General features: G+C 42.0%; 1 protein-coding gene across 1 annotated transcript in view; it reads left to right on the forward strand.

Moving 5' to 3' along the window:
• Positions 1-26,434, forward strand: part of VPS13C (vacuolar protein sorting 13 homolog C) — a 222,088-nt gene that overhangs the window by 76,113 nt on the left and 119,541 nt on the right. Inside the window, exons 25-37 of the mRNA XM_060174401.1 lie at positions 1,338-1,458; positions 3,933-4,014; positions 4,609-4,748; positions 6,594-6,747; positions 8,521-8,600; positions 10,609-10,668; positions 14,020-14,182; positions 15,003-15,119; positions 15,361-15,464; positions 16,271-16,438; positions 18,642-18,946; positions 21,073-21,220; positions 22,862-22,970. Coding sequence (XP_060030384.1) covers positions 1,338-1,458; positions 3,933-4,014; positions 4,609-4,748; positions 6,594-6,747; positions 8,521-8,600; positions 10,609-10,668; positions 14,020-14,182; positions 15,003-15,119; positions 15,361-15,464; positions 16,271-16,438; positions 18,642-18,946; positions 21,073-21,220; positions 22,862-22,970 — 1,751 coding nt within the window. The remainder of the gene's footprint in view (positions 1-1,337; positions 1,459-3,932; positions 4,015-4,608; positions 4,749-6,593; positions 6,748-8,520; positions 8,601-10,608; positions 10,669-14,019; positions 14,183-15,002; positions 15,120-15,360; positions 15,465-16,270; positions 16,439-18,641; positions 18,947-21,072; positions 21,221-22,861; positions 22,971-26,434) is intronic.

The raw sequence follows: 26,434 nt of genomic DNA on the forward strand, positions 1-26,434 counted from the left end.
TTTAATTGTCTTTACTTATCTATTGGATTGAGACAGCCAGAAATTGAGAGGGAAAGGGGAGATAGAGGAAGAGAGACAAAGAGACATCTGTAGACCCGCTTTACCACTTGTGAAACTTCCCCCCCTCCTGCCGGTGAGGACCAGGGGCTTGAACCCAGGTCCTTGAGCATTGCAACATGTGCTCTCAACCAGGTGTGCCATCCACCCAGCCCTGTCCAGGTTTCTTTAGTTTACTTCCAGGTGAGAGGGTCAACCCATCTCTGGAATTAAGATGCTGTCAGTTTTTAGGTTATCTTTTAGAAGTTATGAGAACTTATCTCATTTAAAAAATATATTTTTATTTATTTATTGTTGGATAGAGACAGAGAGACATTGAGAAGGGCAAAGGAGATAGGGAGAGAGACAGAGAGACACCTGCAGCCCCGCCTCACTGGGGAGTAGAGGCTTGAACCTGGATCCTTACACACCATAATGTGTGTGCTTAACCAGGTGTGTCACCTCCGGGTCCCTATATTTTTTTAATGACTCTCTGTGGAGCACATTTGCAGGAATTTCAGCCTTTTGTGGTAAGAACAGTTAACTGCCTTCTTTCGAACGGCAGGGTTTTGTGCACTACATAGACAGACAGACATTCTGCACCTGGTGTAACCCTCTCTTTTCTCTTAACTGCTCACAATCTAGGAAGCCAAAGATAAAAAGAAACCTAATAACACCTGCCCCAAAGCTGTGGAGACAGACAGACAGACAGATACAGGTAGTCACATTGAGCTGAGAAGCGAGAGGTAAGAGCTGTTGCCACAAAGCCAGCCGATGCTGAGCATGGGTGTGGACGGCAGCCGGTGAGACAGCAGCCTCACCCACTTATGCTTCAGTCAGAGTGCAGATATGAATAATCGTGTGTGAGGCTTGTTGGGTGCTGATAAAGGAATAAAGCAAGAGGGTCTCATAGAGGATGATGGGGAAGGTTCTTTTGAATGTTTACAATAAAAAAAAATCTTTGTTATCCTGTTTGGATATAGGGTTTTCTCTCTCTCTCTCTCTCCATATATATATATATATACAATTTACTTTGAAAACGTTTCCTCTAGATCCACTTAAGGGCTTTTGACTGTTAAAGCTGATACGTTTTAATTGCCTGGAAGGCTGCTTTCCATAGGGGTCCCCATCCAGAGTGCTGTCTAAATGAGGGATTCATGTAACCAGGTTAAACTGTCTTCACTGGAACTTTAATTCCATAGTGAGTCTCCTCACCAGTCTCTTCCGCTCTCCATCACAGAGACTAGACTGTAAGGCCTGACAGCTGTCTTGCATTTTTTTTTATTTTTTATTTTTTTTAGGTTTAAGGTGTCAGGGGGACTTCCCCTGATGCACGTGAGAATTTCTGACCAGAAGATGAAAGACATGCTGGGTTTGATTAACAGTATACCCTGGCCACAGAAATCCTCTCCAGAGAGACAGGTAAGAATATTTGCTTAGAACAAAAAAACTGCCTAATCTGCGTTTGTCCGCGTGCTCAGGTCTCCCTCATCTTTTTGGAAGCTCGTCTGAGTTTTTGTTTTGCTTTGCTTTGCTTTAGGGCCAGAGTTATTCACTTGATACACTTTTCAAAGTTTGATTTGCACAGAAGGGCAGTGATTAAAGACCTGTTTTCATTACTGTTCATAGGTAACAAAAATTCAGAAATGATAGGCATTTTTTTATTGCTATTATTTTTAGGTTTATGAACTGTTGTTGTTGTCATGAGCAGAGCTTCTCAGTTCTGGGTCAACTTTTTCAAAGAAATAGGTGACAGGGAGACAGAAAGGGAGAGAGAGAGAGAGAGATACCATAATATTGAAACTTCCTGCAGACAGGTGGGAGTCAAACCTGAACCAGGGGCACGTACGTACTAGGCAAAACAGGCATGGTCTCCTGGTGAGTTCTCTTGCCAACACTGAAATAGAATTTTCCTTTCTTTCATTTTAGACTAGACGGAAATTGAGGGACAAGGGAGGTAGAGGGAGGGAGAGAAAGATAGGACCTGCAGACCTGTTTCACAGCTCACAAACTGATGCCCTTCAGATGGTGAGCGGGCGGGCTTGAACCTGGGTCTTAGCACATGTGCACTTGACCAGGTGCTTACTGCCCAGCCCCCAATATATTTTTATTACCAGTGATTTAAAGTGGCTTGAGAGTATGGAACTGGTGGTTATCTTTGTGAAGTGAAATGTATTTTACATAAAATCAGAGAGTATGGAACTGGTGGTTATCTTTGTGAAGTGAAATGTATTTTACATAAAATCAGATACACACATCTTTGAAAATGTTGCAAAATAGAAGTGATTTCTGTAAAAATGTTCTCACATGCGAAACTTGGAGGACCTAGGTTGCATTATTATTTATTCAGTTAAAAATGAAGCTCCCAGGAGTTGAGCAGTTGCAGTGGGTTAAGCGCACGTGGCGCAAAGCGCAAGGACTGGCGTAAGGATCCCGGTTCGAGCCCCCGGCTCCCCACCTGCAGGGGAGTCACTTCACAGGTAGTGAAGCAGGTCTGCAGGTGTCTGTCTTTCTCTCCCCCTCTCTGTCTTCCCCTCCTCTCTCCATTTCTCTCTGTCCTATCCAACAACAATGACATTAGGAACAACAATAATAATAACTACAACAATAAAAAAACAAGGGCAACAAAAAGGGAATAAATAAATAAACAAATATAAAAAATGTTAAAAAATAAACAAATAAGAAATGAGGCTCCCACCCATCTTGCTGGCCATGTCTATAGACTTCTTTTTTTCCCTTTTCAGTTAGAGCTAGAGAGGGAGAGAGATGCAGCACCACCACTCTACTGCTCTTGAAGCCATCTTCCCCTAGTGCAGGCTCTGCCATGTGATGCTGGGGCTTGAACCCTGTCCTCTCAAATCATAAAGGGTGTTTGCTCCAAGAGTGAGTCATCTCCGGGCCAGGGGGTAGCACAGCGGGTTAAGCGCACATGGCTCGAAGCTCGAGGACCGGCATAAAGATCCCAGTTCAAGCCCCTGGCTCCCCACCTACAGGGGAGTCACTTCACAAGCGGTGAAGCAGGTCTGCAGGTGTCTGTCTTCCTCTCCCCCTCTCTGTCTTCCCCTCCTCTCTCCATTTCTCTCTGTCTTATCCAACAAAATGGGAAAAATGGCCTCCAGAAGCAGTGGATTTGAAGCGCAGGCACCGAGCCCCAGTGATAACCCTGGAGGCACCAAAAATAAAAAAGTGAATCATCTCCCACCCTCTAGATCACTCTAACTGGGATTGATCTTTATACTGTGAAATAAAGGATGGCTCTCCATTCACTTGGAAAATAGATTTGAGAGCATCTACACCATTGCTGCTTCCACGTTCTAGGCACTTGTCATAAAGATGGCCAGTCAGTGTTGTAGGCAGAATAGAGGACAGCCAGTGAGTGATAAATGGATTTGTCTTCTGCAGGACAGAGTTCCACCCTTGTCAATGCTGGTCTTCCTCAGGAGTTAGCTCCAACTGACCTCTCTAGTGGGTCGATCGCAAAATGTGCTTCAGGGGCTGGGGGATGGCGCACCTGGTTGAGCACACAGGTTGCAATGTGCAAGGACCTGGGTTTGAGCCCCCGATCCCCACCTGCAGGGGGAAAGCTTCATGAGTAGTGAAGCAGAGTTGCAGGTGTCTCTCTGTCTCTCTCCCTACCACCCCCTCCCTTCTTTATTTCTGCCTGTCTCTATCTAATAAATAAAGATAATAAAAAATTAAAAAAACTAATAATTCATAACTGTAAAATATTTTAAAATGTGCTTTATTGGAAGGTTTATGTTGTGTGTGTGTGTGTGTGTGTATGTGTGTGTGTGTGTTTCATCTCCCTTCTACCAGCTCTCCCTTATTTCTTAAATCTTATATCTGCTTAATCCAGATTAAGCAACATGCTAAGAAAGTATTGTTTTCTCTGCTAGGTATCCTCAATTCCTGCTATTTCAGATAAGACCAGTTGTCTACTTGGTATGTCACTGTTACTGGATGGAATAGAAGAATCAGGTAAGGACAGTAAAATGTTCTTTATTAAACAAATCATTTAATGAATTTGCAATGAAAAAAATTTCAAGGAGGTAAAAGGAATTTTGAAAATGTCATTAATTTATTGGTTTCTATGTGTGTGACTAAGTGATCTCTAGATCATATATATATATATATATATATATATATATATATATATAATTTTTTTTATAGCTTAGACTCGTTCCTTTAAATGTCAGCAGTGCTGTGATTGACAGTACTTACCCTGCTCAAACCCAGGTCCTTCTGCATGGTAAAGTGTGTTCTCTTCCAGGTGAGAAATCTCTTGGCCTTGGTGCAGTTTTAAAATCAAATGAATGGGGCCAGGTGGTGGCATACCTGGTTGAGAACACATATTACAATGCACAAGGACCCAGGTTCGAGCCCCAGGTCCCCCACCTGCAGGAGGAAAGCTTTGCGAGTGGTGAAGTAGTGCTGCAGGTGTCTCTCTTTCTCTCTCCCTCTCTGTCACACTCTTCCCTCTTGATTCCTAGCTGCTTCTATCCAATAAATAAAGATAATAAAAAAAATTTAAAAAAGAATTAAAAAAAGTCAAATGAATATTTTCTTCCTTAGAGTCTGATGATGAGTATTTTGATGCTGAGGATGGAGAAACACAGATTCCTAAAAGCTCAAAAGGGTCAGAACTCAAAAAAGTTGTGGAACCCCCAAATGAGGAGCTCATTAACCTCCTGCTAAAGTTTGAAATCAAAGAGGTGTGTATATTTCTTTTGTCCACAAACAAATCTATTCTTCCTACCACTCAGCTTGCAAACTGTCTTACCCTGCACACAAGCATTCAGTACAGATATCGTGTTCCATTTTCTCTGTTGCTTAACATTCTCTCTGTTTCTCTCTTCCTCTCATCTCTCTTACAATTACAAGGAAATGAAATGTCTTCTAAAAGCTAATCTGAGGGTGATCTGTGATCTAAGACATTTTTTTTTATAATTGGGGCCTCATGCATGTGTGATTTCACTGCACCTATCCGACTCTTTCATTCAGAGAGACTGCCAGAAAGGAGGAAGAAGAGGGACACCACAGTCTCTCTCCTGGTAGTGTGACTCTACCATGTTGTACAAGGACTCAGATGTGGGTCATGCACATAACAGCACATATGCCTTTGTGTGTATAGACCACAACTTGCTCAGCCACTCATCTATTGTTGGGCACCTGGGTTGTTTCCAGGTTTTGGCTACTACAAATTGTGCTGCTATGAACACAGGTGTACACAGATCTTTTTGGATGGGTGTGTTGAATTCCTTAAGGTCTGTCCCCAAGAGAGGAATTGCAGAGTCATAGTAGGGTAGGTCCACTTCTAACCTTCAGACAGTTTGCCTGTCTGCTCTCCACAGGTTGGACCAACTGACATTCCCACCAGCTGTGTGAGAGAGTTGGTTAAGTGAGATCGGCCGGAAAGTGAAGGATAAATATGGGAGGATCTCTCTCATGGGACAGAAGTTGAGAAATAAGAACAGAAAGGGGAAGTACAAAGCAGAACTTGTGTTGGGTTTGGCGTATTTCACCAAGTAAAGGACTTGGGGGGGGGGCACTTTTTAGGTGTGTGATGGTGGCGGAGGACCTAGGCTGGGGGTGAGAGTGTTTTGCAGAAAACTGAGAAATCTTATACATGTACCAACAACTGTATTTACCGTGACCATTAATTCGCCCAATAAAAGTATTTAAAGAAAATGAGGAAAAAAAGGAAAAGAAAAGAATTGTGCTTCACCCTGTGATACATTTCAACCACCTGTTAGATTTTTCTTTCCGAGAGAAAATTGCTGTGGCCTGTTTAATTTTTTTTTTAAATTTACACTAAATAATATGGTACCACTATGTTTATAATTTGGAAAAATGTAAATTATCTCAATTCCCAACATGTTTCTGTTGGCAATAAGAGTCACTCAGTATAAGGAAGCATTGACATAGAAATATGTTCACACAGGCTGGGACTATGGATCGACTTGCCAATGCCCCTGATCAGTAGGGAAGCAATTACAGAAGCCAGACCTTCCACCTTCTGCATCCCATAATGTCCCTAGGTCCATACTCCTAGAGGGCAGCCAGGGGCTTGATCTGGGGTCCTTGTACCAGTCCTTGTGCTTTGTTCTATGTGTGCTTAACCCTGTGCACTACCGCCCAGCCCCCTACACACACACACACACACACACACTTTTTATCCTTTCACAAATGACACTGTTCATCTCTTTTCAGTAAAATTACAGGTTTTCATTTCTGCATATTGACTTTTCTATGCATCTAAAAATTTGGGACAAGCATGCATTTCTCTGGCAATAAAACCCACAAAAAGCATAAAAGTGGTATCTGCCAGTGTGCTGTTGTGCTCAAAACTATAATGTCCAGAGGTTTAAATTTTACTGTGAGTTTTACAGTGATGCCATTTATTCTCAGTGATTACAGTCAAGAGTATAATTTCCGTTCTGTTGATAGTAGAGGAAATTCTACTTTTTCTCATGATGGTATGTATGAAGACTTAAAAAAATTTAAATAGCACTAAACACTACTTGTTAACCATTTATTAACTGTTCTGAACCTCTTAGGTGATTTTAGAATTCACCAAGCAACAGAAAGAAGAAGAGACAATTCTGGTGTTCAGTGTTACTCAGTTAGGAACAGAAGCTACCATGAGAACATTTGATTTAACAGCGGTATCTTACTTAAAGAAAATCAGCTTGGATTACCATGAAATTCAAGGTAATAGCCGTAAAAATAGAAACAGTATCACTTTTGATAATCTGAAACACTTCCTTCTATATAATAATATTTATAATGAATAAGAGCACTGCTCTGGGAGTTGGGCGGTAGTGCAGTGGGTTAAGCACATGTGGCATGAAGCACAAGGACCAGTGTAAGGTTCTGGGTTTGAGCCCCTGGCTCCCCACTTGCAGGGGCGTGGCTTCACAGGTGGTGAAGCAGGTCTGCAGGTGCCTCCCCCTCTCTGTCTTCCCCATCTCTCCATTTCTCTCTGTCAATAACTACAACAACAATAAAAAACAAAGGCAACAAAAGGGAAAACAAATAAATATATATAAAAGATATTATAAAAAAAAAGAGCACTGTTCTAAGTACCTTATATATAATGACACACCTACTCCTGTGAGGTAGGCACTGCTCCCATGTATAAACTGGCATAAACTGGCATGAAATTTACTCAAAGTCACACTGGTGTCAGATGACTGAGCCCTGATCGAAGTTCAGCCTTCTAACCTCAAGTCTGTTTGCTCAACTAGTGTGCTTCGCTGCCCCTCAGAATTCCTTCAGATCTCCTTTACATAGGGAATGCTTCTCCCACTTTAGTAATAAAGAATGGTCAGATACAGAGAGGTTTAGGGACTTAACTGAAAATTTAATGAATAGTAAACCTACAATCTGATGAATGGCCTTTTAATAATATCAAAGCCCCATCCTTCTCTACTGAGTAGTGTTCATATGACAGAAGTGACACCAGGCTATTAGAAATATTAAAAATGGTGAGACACAGAATCCATCCTTGTAGAAGCCTTGATTTTTAGCACACTTTTTCTGTGCAGTTAGAAACTTTAGGAAGGAAGGAAGGAATGGGTGAATCTATAGGGATTAAAACTACTTTTGGTAGTTTTAATCCCTATAGATAACTGAATTTTTTTTTAATTGAAGCTGAGACCTCAGCTTAGATGAAATAATATGCACTAATAAGTATCTGTGAGCCCTATGTTGAGATAGAGTTTAAATTATTGTATTGAAGGAACATCCTGTTTATCTATATAGTTGCGAGGTTGCTTTCTTTTAAGGATTATAATGCCCTTGGACAATTCTGAGGTGTCTCAGAAGCAGGGATCATATAACTGCAAGTGAAACAATAATGGATAAAATAGTGAGTAAATAAATAATTTCTTTCACTGGAGACAGTCTCTGCATAAGAGAGGGTAGCTGATAGGACCTCCTGCTTAAAATGAGGGAAAATTGCCATTTCTTCCCTTCCTTAAAAATCTTAACTGTCAGGGAGTCGGGCGTAGCGCAGCGGGTTAAACGCACGTGGCACAAAGCGCATGGACAGGCGTAAGGATCTCGGTTCGAGCCCCCAGCTTCCCACCTGCAGGGGAGTCACTACACAGGTGGTGAAGCAGGTCTGCAGGTGTCTGCCTTTCTCTCCCCCTCTCTGTCTTCCCCTCCTCTCTCCATATCTCTGTCCTATCCAACAACGACATCGGTAACAACAATAATAACTACAACAGCAATGAAAAACAAGGGAAAAATAAATAAATAAAAATAATAAAAAAAAAAAAGAGGTCGAGCACTGGCCGTATTTACAGTAGTGGTGCTGTGGTTTGCATCTCTTTGTCTCTCTCTGGCTCTGTGCTCTGTCTCCCGTTCTCATGTGTAGTAATTCAAATAAATCTTGAAAAAATAATTTAAAAAGAGCAATTTACTTGACATACACCCCCCCCCCCACTCCTTTTCCTTCTTCATCTTCTCTCTTTAATCCAGGATCCAAAAGGAAGCCCCTTCACTTGATCAGCTCTTCTGACAAAACTGGGTCAGATCTTTTGAAAGTAGAGTATATTAAGGTAAGAGCCGCAGAGTTGTACGAGATGCCCCAAACCATGGAATGAAAAAGATGCCACTAAATCACTGACAGTTCTGAGTGTGCATTATGGGAGCTAATCTGAGGACCAGCTGCTGTCTTTCTTTCCTTGTGGTACATGTGCTGCCGGGGATTGAACTTTTGACCTCATGCTTGAGAGTCAGTCCAATGCTTTATCCACTGCGCCACCTCCCGGACCGCTCTTGCCTTTTGTACACCTTCTGCTCTTGCAGTTAAGTAGAGACTAGGACTGTTGTAAGCCCCTTCCCTGCCAAGCTTCTGGTCTGCAGTAACAGAACCCTGGGCTGGACTCCTGTGTGTGACATTTAGCTGAGTGTCCCATCTGAACGTGTTACAGTCAAGTTGGATTGGGGTTCACAAAAGAACCGCAAGGACAGGAGACTCAAAAATACCATATGAGAGATGCCAAAGGAGTCGAGGGTGTTTAACTTCACTCGAATAGTTGATTTTTAAAAATGACTTAACCATTTTATTGAGTGTTTTGATGTGTCAGGTTCTGACAGGTGCTGGGGATTAGACAGAAAAACCTTCCCTGTTCTCAGGCACACTGTCAGATAAATAAGGAAACAAAAATTAAGATTTTTTTTTTTAACGTGAGCTCTTTTATTTGGATGTTTGACGAGAATTCACCGTGTCTACAAATATTTGTTCATGAAGATGATAGGTGGGGGGGGGGAGAGAGAAAACCAGACATCACTCTGGTACATGTGATGCTGGAGATTGAACTTGGGACCTCATGCTTGACAGTCCAATGTTTTATCCACGACGCCACCTCCCAGACCACAAGATTTTGTGTGTGTGATTCTTGAATAAAAAGGAGTATAAGTACATTGTGGAAGGGAGCATGGGAAGATTTACTCAGCGAACTTTCGTGCCTGAGGATGCATTACCATAAACTAGCGATGAGCAGTACTCTGGTTTAAAAAAAAAAAAAAAAGGAGCAGGCCAGGCAGTGGTGCAGGTTAAGCTTATGCAGTACTAAGTATAAGGACCTACACAAGGGCCTGACTTTGAGCCCCCAGCTTCCCTCCTGCAGGGGGGTCACTTGACAAGCAGTGAAGCAGGTCTGCAGGTGTCTGTCTTTCGCTCTCTCTCTATCTCCCTCCCCTCTCAATTTTTATCTGTCCTATCCAATAAAATGGAAAAAAAAAATTGGCCACCAGGAGCAGTGTATTTGTAGTGCCTGCATCGAGCCCCAGCAATAACCCTGGAGGCGAGAAAAAAAAAAAAAAGACATTGTAGGAACAGGGTGGCTGGGAAATGACCTTTCCAGAAAGCTTCTTAGAAGGTAAAAGTTTAAATTTGCCACATACACTCCCAGTGGACAGAACTTGAATCCAATAGCTAATTATGAAATTATGATGACAAATTGATTTTGGACTCTTTGTGAAGATCTCATCACATTCAAGTTTTTGAACGAGTGAATCTGAATGAAAGTAAAGTTTTTCTCCTTTAAGGGCAGTGACCAGGAACTTGATTCTGGAGTTTAACTTCTAACTGACAGATTTAAAACAGACTTAACCCAGTATTCTGTAAAGAGATTCAAACATTAGGTGATAGATAGGCTAGATGGCCTTTGTTTTCTTTACTTGTTAGTTTTTGAATTTGTTATTTTCTGGGGGAAGTTAATGATTTACAGTAGAACCACATGACCTTTAAGTACTCTAGTCTTAAGAGTGTTTAATTCTAATCCTTAGCTGCAGTTTCTGAAAACTGAATGTTGGTATGCTTTCTTCTGGTTACAGAGAACAAATTTGTACTATTATGACATATAAATAAGCTACTTGAAAGTTCCACTGAAAAAGAATGACAGTATAACTCATTGTATAATTATAGATGATTAGATGTGTTTAAATTACAATTATACCACTGAATATAAGTAAACCAGACATCAGAAATAAGTTGTTTATTTACTTTGGCTATAATTCCATTGTTAGAACATTATTTCTTTTGTTTGCTTGTTTGTATAGGCTGATAGGAGTGGACCAAGTTTTCAAAGTACTTTTGAAAAAACTGAACAAACAATTAAGGTAAGAAATTCCATTAAGAGAACGTATGCTATCTGAAGTTAAACTACTCTGGGCATTTCTAATACCCTTTGCAGTTCTTGACTGAGGAATTTGATGAAATAGTCAAGAACTGAAAAAAAAAAAAGATAGCTTCATTTAAAAAAAATTATTTATAAAAATGAAACACTGACAAAACCATAGGATAAGAGGGGTACAACTCCACACAATTCCCACCACCAGAACTCCATATCCCATCCCCTCCCTTGATAACTTTGCTATTCTTTAACCCTCTGGGAATATGGACCCAAGATCATTGTGGGATTCAGAAGGTGGAAGGTCTGGCTTCTGTAATTGCTTCCCCGATGAATATGGGTGTTGACATGTCGATTCATACTCCCAGCCTGCCTCTCTTTCCCTAGTGGGCCAAAGTTCAGGGAAATCGGAGCTCCAGGATACATTGGTGGTGGTGTCTGACCAGGGAAGTCTGGTTGGCATCATGGTAGCATCTGGATCCTGGTGGCTGAAAAGAGAGTTAACATATAAAGCCAAACAAATTGTTGACTAATCATGAACCTAAAGGCTGGAATAGTGCAGATGAAGAGTTAGGGGTGGGGGGTCTCCATTTTGTAGACAGCTAGTTACATTCCAAAGGGCCTGTGGCTATAAAATTTTTTTTTTTTTCTTTTCCTGAGCCTGAAATCTGATATGCAGGTGGATCCAAGTTATTGTCTGGGAGATGATGTCATGGCTGGAAAAAGCTGGATCAGGGAAGAGAGTAGCTCCCAATATGGAAAAGATGTATAAATATTGTTGACTGTAATCCCCATTGATTTGATGTGATCTGGGGCCCATATTCAGCTCAGGAGCCTCTGTGACCTCTGCATCCCTGTAGATCTGAGCTCACATTCTGTGGTCATGAGCAGGAACATTCCAAGCTGTCCCAATATCAGGACCCATCTTGTTTAGGTGGTAGATAGAGTATGTTGTCCAGACTCCCTTTGGAAAATGGAACATTCTCTACCGTTGTTGATCCAAGTTGAGGGCAAGGACCTATGGGGGCCCACATAGGGGTCTATTTTGTTGTTTCTGATAGAGATGACTGGTAACAGTGGAGAGAGGGATTTCTTCAAGGTCTAGGCCCATCATGTCTGTTTGGGAATCTCAGGACTCCCTGACTAGGGCCCCAGCTGATGGGCTGGCCTGATAGTGACTAAAGAGTCATCATTAAAGTCTGCCAGTCTCTTGCCCTTATTCAGCATTTGCAGTCCTTGCTTTGATAAGGTTAGAAAAGATAGCTTCATATAGCTACCTACCATTCTTTATACTAATGCTTTTGAGCTCTAGTACTGTACCATATTGTTAATTATCATCATTAGCATTTTAGATGGAGGCAGAGGGGTAAAGGAAGCCAGCGCACCAAAGCTCCTTTCTGTGTGGTGGGGGCAGGCTTAAACCTGGCCTGTGTGCTTGACAAAGCAGCACACTCTCCAAGTGGGCTATTTCACTGGCCCTGTTGCTATTCCTAAAGAAGGGAAGGCTATGGATAAGACCGCGACGGTTCCAAATAAGCCAGACTAGGTGCTGTCACTTAATTACCCGACTGAGAAAGTGCAAAATGTAAGAGATGGCGAGTCCTTCAGGATCCACACCTAATACACAGGCGTAAGATCAAGAAGAGGCAACATGCACTTCTGGGTCACATGAAAGACATACATTTTTGAGTGTGTCTTTTTGAGAGACGGGACAATCTTTTGAATATTATGAACCCTCTCCTTTCTTTCTTGTTATCTCTCTTGCTTTCTTTCTTGTTTATATCTTAGGGTTTTGAGGCAATAAGACATAACTTTTTTATAAACAAAGATTGTATAAAAATGCAAGTTGCTGTTCATAAGACACACACTTCTTAAAGCAGAGTGTACTGCTATCTTAGCTGCTGTCTTAGCCCCCAGGAGTCATAGCTTATAAATGTAAATGCTTATTTGCCTGTGAGTGAGAGACCTTTGCTTCCTTTGAAGTGATTCCACTATAGTGTTGAAAGGTCATTTAGTGCCTAGGAACTTGTAGATATCTTTTGATGTTTTGGGTTTATCATTTCTGGAGGTGACTCTGGAGTTTCCATGTTCCTTTTTTTTTTTTTTTTTTTGCCTGGGGCTCAGTGCCTGCATTATCCACTGCTCCTGGAGGCCACTTTCCCCCCCTTTTGGTGCCCTTGTTGTAGCCTTGTTGTGGTTATTATTGTTGTTGTTGATGTCGTTCATTGTTGGATAGGACAGAGAGAAATGGAGAGAGGAGGGTAATACAGAGAGGGGGAGAGAAAGGTAGACACCTGCAGACCTGCTTCACCGCTTGTGAATTGACTCCCCTGCAGGTGGGGAACCGGGGGCTCGAGCTGGGTTCCTTAAGCCGGTCCTTGCGCTTTGCGCCACGTGCGCTTAACCTGCTGTGCTACCGCCCAACTCCCATATTATACTTTTCCCCCCTTTTGTTGCCCTTGTTGTTGTAGCCTTGTCGTGGTCATTATTGTTGTTGTTGATGTCGTTTATTGTTGGATAGGACAGAGAGAAATGCAGAGAGGAGGGGAAGACAGAGGGGGAGAGAAAGACAGACACCTGCAGACCTGCTTCACTGCCTGTGAAGCGACCCCCCTATAGGTGGGGAGCTGGGGGCTGGAAACGGGATCCTTATGCCGGTCCTTGCGCTTTGCGCTACATGCCCTTAACCTGCTGTGCTACCGCCCGACTCCCTGGAGTTTCGTGTTCTAACTGACAGATTTTACATCACATTCTATAGTCCATTGACAAGCCAAAAAACTGCATCCATGTTGAGTATCAAGATAACCATGACAAGGAGGTGATAGACCCCATGGCAGTTATGTTTGGTTAAGTGGTGAAACTAGATTACTTTGATAAGCAAAGGAACGCCCAGTGTATAGTTACTGTTACCCATTTAAGAGTCTTCCGCCAGTTGGGCGGTACGCAGCGGGTTAAGTGCAGGTAGCGCAAAGTGCAAGAACCGGCATAAGGATCCTGGTTCGAGCACCCTGCTCCCCACCTGCAGGGGAGTCGCTTCACAAGCGTTGAAGCAGGTCTGCAGGTGTCTGTCTGTCTCTCTCCCTCTCTGTCTTCCCCTCCTCTCTCCATTTCTCTCTGTCCTATCCAACAGCAACGACATCAGTAACAACAACAACAATAAAACAACAAGGGCAACAAAAGGGAATAAATAAATAAATAAATAAATATTTTTAAAAAGAGAAGGCTTCCAAGCTTTGGAAGGCAGTGCTACATGCCTAGCAAGAAGCCTTTTTGGCTCATCATGGAAAAAATCACTGGCATAATTTGTCTAGAACACTAATCTTTTCAAAATGTTTGTTAGGTGGCTTTTTCATCTTTAAATCTGTTGCTGCAAACACAAGCTCTTGTCTCTTCTATTAACTACCTGACAACCATTATCCCATCAAATGATCAAAACATGGGTGGTACCAAGGAAGTACAAATTTCAGCTGAAAAGCAACAAAGAAATTCAGTTTCGCAGAAAGGTATGTAAAACCTCTTTTGTTTTCAAGTCAGATGTCATCAAGACCTATTTTGGTTCTTATTTTGGTAATAGTAGTGATGCCTCTAGCTGGGACATAGGAGAACAGGATTTATATTTACACAGAGCTCTTCTTCCTTAGTGCTTTTAAAGGGCTTCTATAGAGTTTTCCCTTCTCCTTATAGCGTTTGCCCTTCTTCCGTAGCCAGTCAACAGCAAAGCTGTCAGGAGCTGCTTGTTGCTGGCTTTGAAAGTGACTGGGATCCATGTGGATTCAGTCGGCTAGGAAGGATCGTCAGTTTCCCCAATGAATGGGTACTCAGGGGATGCACCACGAGAAGGTCGATCCAATGCAACCCAGAGTTTTCCCTAAGAGGTCAGGATACAGAGATAGGTTAGTCCTGGTATGGCATTTAGTTGGCCAAGAACTGAGAATTTGGGTCAGAAAGAACTCAGTTTAAATCCTGATATGACTACTTGAACTATGTGACTGTAGGCATATTGTTGACATGTACATTAATTGTAACTGTAAATCTTACTGTCTTTGGTTTCATTGTCCTTATCTATTTGAAGGTCTTATTTGCTTTTGAATTGTGAAACAAACACATCTCACTATTAAAAATGTAAGCCTACAAAATGCAAACTCTTTAGAATATATAAAGCAAAATAATTATATGGAGCCTGTAAAAAGCCTGAGCGTTTTATTCTCTTATGATAGAAACATGGTTTAGTTAATCTAGGAAAGAAAGCTCAATACGGATTAGATTATTAGAATCCCACTGTAAGAGAACGATTTATTTTTATTTATCTATTTTTATTTTTAGTGATTGCCTCCTCTGAAGGTACTGACATCGTTGACTTCCGGCTGTTTGCCAAGTTGAACGCTTTCAGTGTCTTTGTCTGTGATGAGAAGAGCAGTATTGCTGAGATCAAAATTCAAGGTAAAAGCTCTTAAGCAGTAAGATTGTTAAAAGACAAAAAATTTCTTTACAGTCCTAATAAATGTACAAATGAAGACTCCAGAACTGTGAGTATCGGACCATTAATCTTAAGTTAAAAAATTGCTAATTCACAAAAAAATGACAAGCAATTCAACAGAAATTTATGGAAGTGAACAAAACGTCTTAAGGCCTGATTATGATAGATTTATAGTAATAGTGATCATATAATTCTTTTTTCCAGGCCTTGATTCCTCTCTCTCTCTTCAGTCAAGAAAACAGTCCCTTTTTGCCAGACTGGAAAATATCATTGTCACTGATGTGGATCCTAAAACAGTTCACAAGAAAGTAGGTGATATTAAATAAATAACTAGTATTTTGGGATTATTCAGTGAAACGTCTTTACTTTCTTTTAAAAAACAATGAAAAAATTTCTGATGATTATAGTTTTGTTTCGTTTTCTCCCCTGCCACCAGCGTCATCCATTTCTGGGTTTGGGGCCAACACTTGAATGCACTGCTTCCAGCAGCCTTCTCTCCCCCCTTTTTTTCCTTTTTCTATTTTTTGCCCCTTTATTGGATAGGACAGAGAGAAATTGAGAGGGGTGGGGGAGATAGAGAGTGAGAAGGGCTGGGCAGTGGTACACCCAGTTAAGTGCACATAGTAGCAAGTGCAAGGACCCATGCGAGAATCCTGGTTCGAGTCCCCAGCTCCTCACCTGCAGGAGGGATCACTTCCTAAGTGGTGAAGCAGGTCTGCAGGTGACTCTTCTCTATTCTCCCCCTCCCCTCTCAATTTCTCTTATTTTCTATCCAATAAAATGGAAAAAAGAAATAGCCTCCAGGAACAGTGGATTCATAGTGCTGCTACTGAACCCCATCAACAACTCTGGAGGCAAAAAAAAAAAAAAAAGAATAAATAAAAGAGGGAGAGAAAAAGAGATCTGCAGACCTGCCTCACAGCTTGTAAAGCATGCCCCCTGCAGGCGCTGAGTGGAGACTCGAACCAGGATCGTTGTGGATGGTGATGTGCGCACTTAGACCTTAGTGTGCCACCACCTGGCTCTCTGATTATGGTTCTTTTCAAAGTGGGGTTTGATTTTTATCATTATACTCTTTTGATAATGAGGGCCTATTCACGTCTCTGCTTTTCAGGCTGTGTCTATAGTGGGCAATGAAGTTTTCCGGTTCCACTTGGACTTGTATCCAGATGCCACCGAGGGGGATTCTTACACAGATATGTCCAAGGTGGACGGAGTGGTGTCCCTGAATGTGGGCTGCATTCAGATCGTCTACCTGCACAAGTTCCTCATGTCACTCCTGGTAAAAACTGCTCTCTGCCAGTGTTTCAGCCCAGAAACACTCAAATCCGTCTCATAATTGTGACTGTGAATCTTACTGCCTTTGGATGTTAGGCACTGCTTTGGTTGTAGATGGTTTTTCTGTAGTCATGTAGAAATCAGTTTCTCTCTAACAGTTGAAATCTGAACGATTTGATGATTTCTCTTTTTCTTTTCAGGTGACTCCTAAGTGTAGTTAGATAACGAGTAGATTCTTGTTAGTTCTAGAGGAATAAAACTCAACTGAAATTGCTCTATTAAAAATAGTATAATATGGGAGTCGGGCGGTAATGCAGGGAGTTAAGCGCACATGGCACAAAGTGCAGGGACCAGTTAGGATCCCGGTACAAGCTCCTGGCTCCCCACCTGCAGGGGAGTTGCTTCACAGGTGGTGAAGCAGGTCTGCAGGTGTCTGTCTGTCTCTCTTCCTCTCTATCTCACTCTCCACTCTCAGTTTCTCTCTGTCTCTATCCAATAACAAATAAAATAATAAAAATATTTTAAAAGTAGTATAATATATATATACATATATACATACACACATATTTATATGGTTTAAAAGTATGTTGTTGTTGTTTTTAACCTTAACTTTTTTTTTCTTATTACGCAACCAGGGTCTCACATATACAGGATTTCATTACTAACAGGCCAGCTTTAAATTCAGATAGAGAGACACTGAAGGACCCATAGCATTTGTGTATCCGCCACTCCCCACCCCTCCCCGTGCTGTGGTGCTCTGGCCTGGTGCTGGGGCTAGAAGCAGAGCCACATCCATGGCAGGGCCTGACTCCCAGTCTGTGAGCTAGCTCGAGGTCCTTATGATCTCTTTTTTAAGCGAATTTAATGTCTGATTTAACACTTATTTATTTACTTATTTGTTTGGTAGGCCAGAGAGAATTTGAGAGGGAAGAGGGATAGAGAGGGAGAGTTAACCTGCAAAACCGCTTCACGGCTCATGAAGCTTCCCCCCAGGTGGCGACCAGGGTTTGAATCCAAGTCCTCATGCCTAGTATAACTCGTGTGCTCAAGCAGGTGTGCCACTGCCCAGCCCCTCCCTTAAGATGTATTTATTGGGATACTATTTGCCTATTGTATTTGCTTTAGGTGTTTTCTGCCAAATGATTAATATAGTTAGGGTAGTTGACAGGTATCACTATAGCTCATTACAGGATTTTTTTTTTGTGATGAGATTTAAGAATTTTTCTCTCTCTCTCTCTTCCCCTTCCTTCATCCCTCTTCTTTTCCTTCTTCTTCTTCTTCTTCTTCTTCTTCTTCTTCTTCTTCTTCTTCTTCTCCTCCTCCTCCTCCTCCTCCTCCTCCTCCTCCTCCTCCTCCTCCTCCTCCTTCTCCTCCTCCTCTTCTTCTTCTTCTTCTTCTTCTCCTTCTTCTTCTCCTTCTTCTTCTCCTCCTCCTCCTCCTCCTCCTCCTTCTTCTTCTTCTTTTTTTTTGCCTCCAGGGTTATCTTTGGGGCTCAGTGCCAGTGCTATGGTTCCACTGCATTTTGTGGCCATTTTTCCCCCATTGGATAGGACAGGGAGAAATTGAGAAGGGGTGGGGAAGAAAGAAAGAGGAAGAGAAAGATAGACGCCTACAGACCTGCTTCACCACAGGTGGGGAGCTGGGGATTGAACCTGGATTCTTACATGGGGCCTTGTGCTTCCTAGTATGTGCACTAACCTGGTGCATCCCTCCGAATTTTTTCTTTCTTTTTCTTTTTTCTTCTTCCCTCTCTTCCTTTTGCTACCAGGGTCATTGCTAGGGACCACTGCCTGGATGGTGACTACTGTTCCTGGTAGCCTTTTGTTTTTTTGGCTCTGCTCTTTTGTATAGAGACAGAGAGAAACAGGAGAGAGACAGTAGAAGAGAGGAACCAGGACGGAGAGAAACAAGAGGCACTTCAGCACTGCTCCATAGCTTATCACAATCCCCTCCCCAACACCCCTCTTAGCTAGAGATGGGGACTTGAGTCTGTGTCCTTGGCCATAGCAATGTGTGCATTCTACCAGGTGCACCTCTGCCCAGCTCCTTGATTTCCTGTCTTACTAGCTCTCAAATGCACAATGCAGTATTCATAAGTGTAGTCACTGTGCCACCGGCGTCGATTCCCCAGGACTTACTTGATATCTGGGCTCTTATTATACCCACCCTTAACTTGATTTCCCCCCTTTCCTACTTCATGTCCACAGAATTTTCTGAACAATTTCCAGACTGCCAAAGAGGCTCTGAGTGCCGCCACAGCCCAGGCTGCAGAAAAAGCTGCCACAAGCGTGAAAGACCTCGCCCAGAGGAGTTTCCGAGTCTCCGTCAACGTCAATTTGAAAGCGCCAGTAATAGTCGTGCCCCAGTCATCCGTCTCCCCCGATGCAGTGGTGGTGGACCTTGGCTTGATCCGAGTTCAGAATCAGTTCAGTCTGGTGTCTGGAGAAGACTACTCCAGCCCTCCCGTGATTGACAGAATGGATGTACTGCTCACAGAACTTAAGCTTTCCAGGTCGACCCTTTCTGTAATTATGGTTCTAAGAGTGATCTCATGTCTCCCATGACATTTGATGAATGTGAAGTTGACGGCATACTTGTGTTGCACAGATTAGATGATTTCTTTACTTAGTTACTTATTCATCTATTTATTTATTTTTAATTTGTATTTATTTATTCATTTATTATTGGATAGAGACAGAAATTGAGAGGGGCAAAGGAGATGGAGAAAGACAGAGAGACACCTATAGCCCTATTTTACCACTTGTGAAGCTTCCTCCCTGCAGGTGGGGATCAGGGGCTTGAACCCGGGTCCTTGCACACTGTAATGTATGTGCTTGACCAGGTGTACTACCGCTGGGCCCCCTTCTTCATCTGTTTATTAAATGTCAGAGATCTCACCCAGGGTCCAACTTTCACATCAACACTGAGCTACCTCCCACGCCCCTCCCTTTTAATTTTTTTTCTGCTTGTTGACTTGTTATATGAGAGAGAGAGAGAGAATGAGAGAAAGACCAGAGTGCACCTCAGCTATGGCTTAAGGTGTTGATGGGGCTTGAGCCCTGTGACTTCAGCTTTGCAAGCTTATTGTTCTTACTGAACTATTTTCCAGACCAGAGAAGTATATTTATAATCACTTAGAATGTTTTAATGTTAACCTGGAAAATAAAAGGCCTGCTAACATAGCCTGCCTCTTCTATACATACTTCCACTTAAAATATTTTAAATTACCTTTTATGACATCTTCTACTTATAACAGAGAAGTTTCAGGTGTACACCACAGTGATTTGATACTTGTACAGATTGCAAAGTCATCACCACTGTTAGCTGAACAAATCCCATCATCATAGATAGTGACTATTTTTTTTTAAATGAAGAGTATTTATCTTTTTAACATTTTATTGGAAGAGGTTTAATGGTTTACAGTACAGTTACTGACATGTGATACAATTTATCACCTCCCTGTAACAGGTGTCTATGAAACACTATTAAGATACTCTTAGCAGCTTTTAAATATGCATTGTAGTATTGTTAACTGCAGTTGCTATGCTATTTAATATATTTCCAGGACATATTTATTTATTTATTGGATAGACACAGCTAGAAATCAGAAGGGTAGGGGAGAGAGAAGGAGAGACACCTGCAGCACTGCTTCGCCAGTTGCAAAGCTTTCTTCCTCCAGGTGGGGACCGGGGGCTTGAACCCAGGCCCTTAAACACTATAACATGTCCACTCAACCAGGTATACCACCACCCAGTCCCCAGGACATATTTATTTACTTTGCTAAGATATTTAAGGATCTTTTAAAAGAAGACTGTGTGTGTGTGTGTGTGTGTGTGTGTGTGTGTGTGAGAGAGAGAGATGTGAACATGAGAGAGAAAGAGGCAGGGAGAGAGAATAATCAAAACAACATTCCAACACATGTGGTGTCGCCTTTTGAACGACGAGCATCCGGCGTGCAAGCCCCGTGCTCTTCCGTTTGCCCCTAAATATGACATGTGTTTTCTTTATTTATGTATTTGTTTTCTTTTATTTTTAATTTCTTTATTTGGGGATTAATGCTTTACAGTCTACAGTAAATACAATAGTTTGTACATGCATAACATTTCTCATTTTTCCACATAACAATACAACCCCCAGTAGGTCCTCTGCCATCCTGTTCCAGGGCCTGAACTCTCCCAGCTCACCCCAGAATCTTTTACTTTGGTGCAATACACCAACTCTAGTCCAGGCTTTGCTTAGTGTTTTCTCTTTCTGATGCTGTTTTTTAACTTCTGCCTGAGAGTGAGCTCATCCCATATTCATCCTTTTATAAAATCTCTCTATCATTGTACCTCATGTAGCTGATGACTTCACTGGGACACAGCTTCAAGATAGGAATTTCTTTTCCAAAAATCTGGTCCTGTTGTCATCTGTCCACTGCTTAAATACATAGCTCTTCTTCATAGTGGATCTGACAACATGTATTTTAATCTGTCTCTGCTCTGGTGTGAAACAGGTGAACCCAATGACTCACTGAGCCTGGAAACACTCAGACAGCATCACACATCAGTGTTGAGCTTTTTTGATTTGGCATGATGTTTTTTTATGTCCTTTCTTTCTTCAAGTGTTCAAGTGTTTGTCACTTCCATTTGTCTGTAGGACGGTGATTCAGCCAGGCAGCCCCCATCCTGATATCCAGCTGTTGCCCCCGATTAACTTGGGGTTCTCTGTCAACCGCAATCTCGCTGCGTCTTGGTACCACAAAGTACCTGTGGTGGAAATTAAAGGACACCTGGAGACCATGAATGTGAGTATATGGTGAGGACAACTGTGGCGGCCAGGTGATGGCGCACCTGCTTAATGCACTACAGTGCACAAGTACCTTGGTTCAAGCCCCTGTCCCCACCTGCAGGAGGGGAAAGCTTCACCAGTGGTGAAGCAGGACTACTGGTGTCTCTGTCTCTGTCTCTCTCCCTCTCCACCCCTCCACCCTTCTCATTTTCTTTCTGTCTCTATCCAGTAATAAATAAAATTGAAACAACTCTGTTCAAAATGTGAAGTCTGAGCACTGAGCATAAAATCCAAATCAAATGTGGGCTTTTTACTAGTTGGTGTACGAAAAATTTCAGAGACCTCATACAACCTTCTGCTTCTTTTTAGTGGCATTTAATCTTCATTTAAATATCAACTTTTAAGTGCACAGACCAGCGTAAGGATCCCGGTTCAAGCCCCTGGCTCCCCACCTGCAGGGAGGTTACTTCACAAGCAGTGAAGCAGGTCTGCAGGTGTCTATCTTTCTCTCCCCCCTCTGTCTTCCCCTCCTCTCTCCATTTCTCTCTGCCCTATCCAACAATGACGATGACATCAATAACAACAACAATAACTACAACAAGAAAAAAAAAAGGGCAACAAATAAATAAAATTAAAAAAAATAAATATCAACTTTTAAAATCTGCTGGGCTTATACATTGGCTGTATGCAAATTTGTATTGCCATATCTTACTCTGTGTATTATATCTACACACTTTAAAGCTCAAACTGTATCCAGAAACAGGATGATTTCTAACATACTTGTTGTCACATGACTTATGTTTTGTTTTTCCTCCTCATGGTATGTGTCTGCATAGCACCCCTACCACCAACTGAATTCTGCTCCACCATCATGCACTGTGTCCCCAACACTCCCTCCCTTTTTCCCTCAGTTATACATACTGGGTTTTATTGTTATTATTATTTTTCTAATACTTATTTTCCCTTTTGTTGCCCTTGTTGTTTTATTGTTGTAGTTATTATTGTTCTTGATGTCATTGTTGTTGGATAGGACAGAGAGAAATGGAGAGAGGAGGGTAAGACAGAGGGGGAGAGAAAGACAGACACCTGCAGACCTGCTTCACCGCTTGTGAAGTGACTCCCCTGCAGGTGGGGAGCCCGGGGCTCGAACCAGGATCCTTACACCAGTCCTTGCGCTTTGTGCCACATGCGTTTAACCCGCTGCACTACCGCCTGACTCCCAAACTGGGTCATTTTTATGGAGAAATAAGGATTTCTAAAGTAGTTATAGCCTTTATATATTGAAGGCAGCCTTTTTTGTTTCATTGTGATGGTTATTAAGAAGTAGAAAATACAGGTTTCTGAATTTTTCAGTCAAGATGGTTAGATTTCATTGTTACTGATTTTCACTATAGGGATTTTATCAGCTAAGTAAGTAGAACTAATCACGTTGTCATAAATCTGATAGTTTTTCTCCAACACGTATTTGGCTTTGAGACAACAAGCTTAATGTGCATATTCGCAGTTAAGTATTTAAGTAGGTCGTGATTATGTAAAATCTGAGTCAAATGTTGAGATTATCCTGTCCATGCTTTGTGACTAGACGTTCCTACTCTCGATACTCATTTTCATTTTTACTTAAAATGAAATGTTTTTCTTCTAACTAATATTTTCACAGGTAAACATAAATCAAGAAGACCTTAACCTCTTATTTAGAATATTAGCAGAAAATCTTGGTGAAGGAGCAGAAGACATGAATAAAGTAAAACCACGGCTCCCCAAGGCAGGTAAGGCACCCGCAGCAGATGCCACACCGAGTATGCTTTCTCTTTCTACAACTAAGTAAAGATGCAAGACACTGAACACAAAGGAAACACACACTTATTACGCATTAGGAGTTTTTTCCACATATAATCATAATTTTATTGCAGGGAATCCACATTATAATAGTATAATCCCACTATTCAACTTTCAGTAAAGGGGAAACATATTTCTCTCTTTTTTCATTATATTCATTTAAAAATTTTTTTTATAAGGTTAGAGCATCTGGTTCTTTTTTAAAAAAATATTTATAAAAAGGAAACATTCACAAAACCATAGGATAAGAGGGGTATAACTCCATACATTTCCCATCACCAGAACTCCATATCTCATCCCCTCCCCTGATAGCTTTCCTATTCTTTATCCCTCTGGGAGTATGGACCCAAGGTCATTGTGGGATGCAGAAGGTGGAAGGTCTGGCGTCTATAATTGCTTCCCCGCTGAACATGGGCATTGACTGGTCGATCCATACTCCCAGTCTGCCTCTCTCTTTCCCTAGTAGGGTGGGTCTCTGGGGAAGCTGAGCTCCAGGACACATTGGTGGGGTCATCTGTCCAGGGAAGTCTGGTCGGCATCCTGCTGGCATCTGGAACCTGGTGGCTGAAAAGAGAGTTAACATACAAAGCCAAACGAACTGTTGACCAATTATGGACCTAAAGGCTGGAGTAGTACAGATGAAGAGTTGGGGGGTGTGTGTGTCTCTGTTTTGTAGATACTAGTAGGCATATTTTAGTTATATTCCAAAGGGCCTGTGACTATACTAGTTATTTGTTTGTTTGTTTTGTTTTTCCCTGAGCCTGAAATCTGGTATGCAGGTGGATCCAAGTTATTGTCAGGGGAGATCATGTCATGGATGGAAAAAGAACCAGAAAGCTGGATCAGGGAAGATAGTAGCTCTCAAATATGGGAAAAGGGTATAAATATTGTTGACTGTAAACTCCATCGATATGCTCTGATCTGGGACCCACTAGGCCCATTAGGATTTATACTACTAAGAAAACAAAGAAGCTTCTGTGGAATGAAACTGTAATGTGAGATGATTGACTTAAAGCTAAAGCCAGGGAGTTGGGCGGTAGCCCAGCAGGTTACGTGCACATGGTGCGAAGTGCAAGGACCGGCGTAACAATCCCGGTTCGAGCCCCCAGCTCCCCACCTGCAAGGGTGTCTCTTCACAGGCGGTGAAGCCGGTCTGCCGGTGTCTATCTTTCTCTCCCCCTCTCTGTCTTCCCCTCCTCTCTCCATTTCTCTCTGTTCTATCTAATAACAACAACATCAATAACAACAACATTAATAATAACTACTACAACAGTTAAAAAAACAAGGGCAACAAAAAGGAAAATAAATAAATATTAAAAAAAAAGCTAAAGCCAGCTTATAGGTTCAATTTTTTTTTTTTTCTCTAAAGCAAAGACAATTGGGCCTGGCCTTATAGTAGAGTTTCAAATCAGTAATGGATTCCTGGAGTAATTTTGAATGAGTGAAAAATACATTAAAAATTAGCATTAATTATCCTAGTGTACTTGATTTTTTGTTTGTTTCTGTCATCACTGAGGACTCTGGGGTGATGTTTTGAGAGGGGGGGGGAGACAGAGAGAGACAGACAGAGAGAGAGAGAGACAGAGACACACACACACACACACCTCACAGTATCACTGCTTCCTCAGCTGCCATAGCAGCTCCCACGTAGGTACTAGTGGCTTGGGATGCGGGCCCTGTACATGGCCGTGCAGATACCCACTCAGCAGAACTGTCCTGCTGGCCCCATTGATTTGATTTTCAAGTAAGGCTTCGTATCAAGACATCTTTCAGTCTTAACACAAATTATTCCTTAGCAAATGGTTATTTGCAGTGATTTCTTGATTAATGGCAAAGTCACCACTCTATGTTCTTTTAAGCCTTTTCATAGAACACACATATAAGAAATAATATTTTTTGGGGAGGGCAGGTGGTATAGCACAGTGGGTTAAGCACATATGGTGTGAAGTGCGAGGACCTGTGCAAGGATCCCGGTTCGAGCCCCCGGCTCTTCACCTGCAGGGGGGTCACTTCACTGGTGGTGAAACAGGTCTGCAGGTGTCTGTCTTTCTCTCCCCCTCTCTGTCTTCCCTTCTTCTCTTGATTTCTTTCTGTCCTATCCAACAACAACAGCACCGACAACAATAACAACAACAAGGGCAACAAAATGGGAAAAATGGCCTCCAGGAGCAGTGGGTTTGCAGTGCAGACGCCAAGTCCCAACGATAACCCTGGAGACAAAAAAAAAAAAAAAAAAAAAGGGAAAGAAATATATATTTTCCAAATCATGGTTTCATCCTACATGTATGTGTGTTTCTGTTCTCATCTTCCCCTTCCTTCCTCTCTCCCTCCCTCCCTCCCTTTCTTCTTTTTTCTTCTTTCTCTTCCTTCTTTTCTCTTTTTTTTAAGTTGTCACCAAGGCTTCAGTTACTTTTTTTTTTTTTTTTTCCTTTTCAAAGTTCAGATAGAAAAAGAAAAATAGAGGAGAGACACTTCAGTGCCACTCCACCATCCATGGAGCTTCTCCTGGAGCTGAATGGTGCTCTCATGTGGTGCTGGTCCAGGTCTCCATGCAGGATGAAATGTGAGCTCTACTGGGTGAGCTATCGCTCAGCACTATTTTTTTTTTATTTTGCCCTATTTTCTTTTTAATTAACATGTATATCAACATTTATTCTCCATCTATAGGTAGGATATATACCTGCCTCCCTCTTGTTTGTCTGTGTGCTATTAAATGCTATTGGGAAACCCTAGTCTGCTTAGCAAGTCCCAACTGAAGGATATCCCAGTTGGTTTTCAGTCCTTGATACTATTTTTTTTGCCTCTAGGGTTATTGCTGGGGCTCGGTGCCTGCACCACGAACCTACTGCTCCTGGAGACCATTTTTTTCCCTTTTGTTGCCCTTCTTGTTTTATCATTGTTATGCTTATTATTATTATTGTTGTTGTTGCTGTCATTGGATAGGACAGAGAGAAATGGAGAGAGGAGGGGGAAGACAGAGAGGGGGAGAGAAAGACAGACACCTGCAGACCTGCTTCACCGCCTGTGAAGCGACTCCCCTGCAGGTGGGGAGCCGGGGGCTCAAACCCGGATCCTTACGCCGGTCCTTGCACTTCTTGCCACTGTCTTTGATTCTTATCACACTGTGCTGACTGTCCTCCTTGTAAATGCACGTGCACAAGCCACTGCTTATCTGCAGAGGTGACACCAGGCCTGCTGGATCAGTAGATATTTAATTTTCAGGAATTTAACCAGTAACCGAGTGAGTTGCTTCAATAGCTGTGGTTTCCTTAGGCAGCTCTTACATGTTGTCTCCCATGGAACTTATACTGGTTTCCACTCCCCGGTGTTGTTTGCTCTGTCTTTTCTAATGCATCACACTATCAGAGTTTAAAACTCTTGCTAATTTTCTGAA

Source organism: Erinaceus europaeus, chromosome 16 (genome assembly GCF_950295315.1).
Source record: "Erinaceus europaeus chromosome 16, mEriEur2.1, whole genome shotgun sequence".
NCBI classification, from domain to species: Eukaryota; Metazoa; Chordata; class Mammalia; order Eulipotyphla; family Erinaceidae; genus Erinaceus; species Erinaceus europaeus.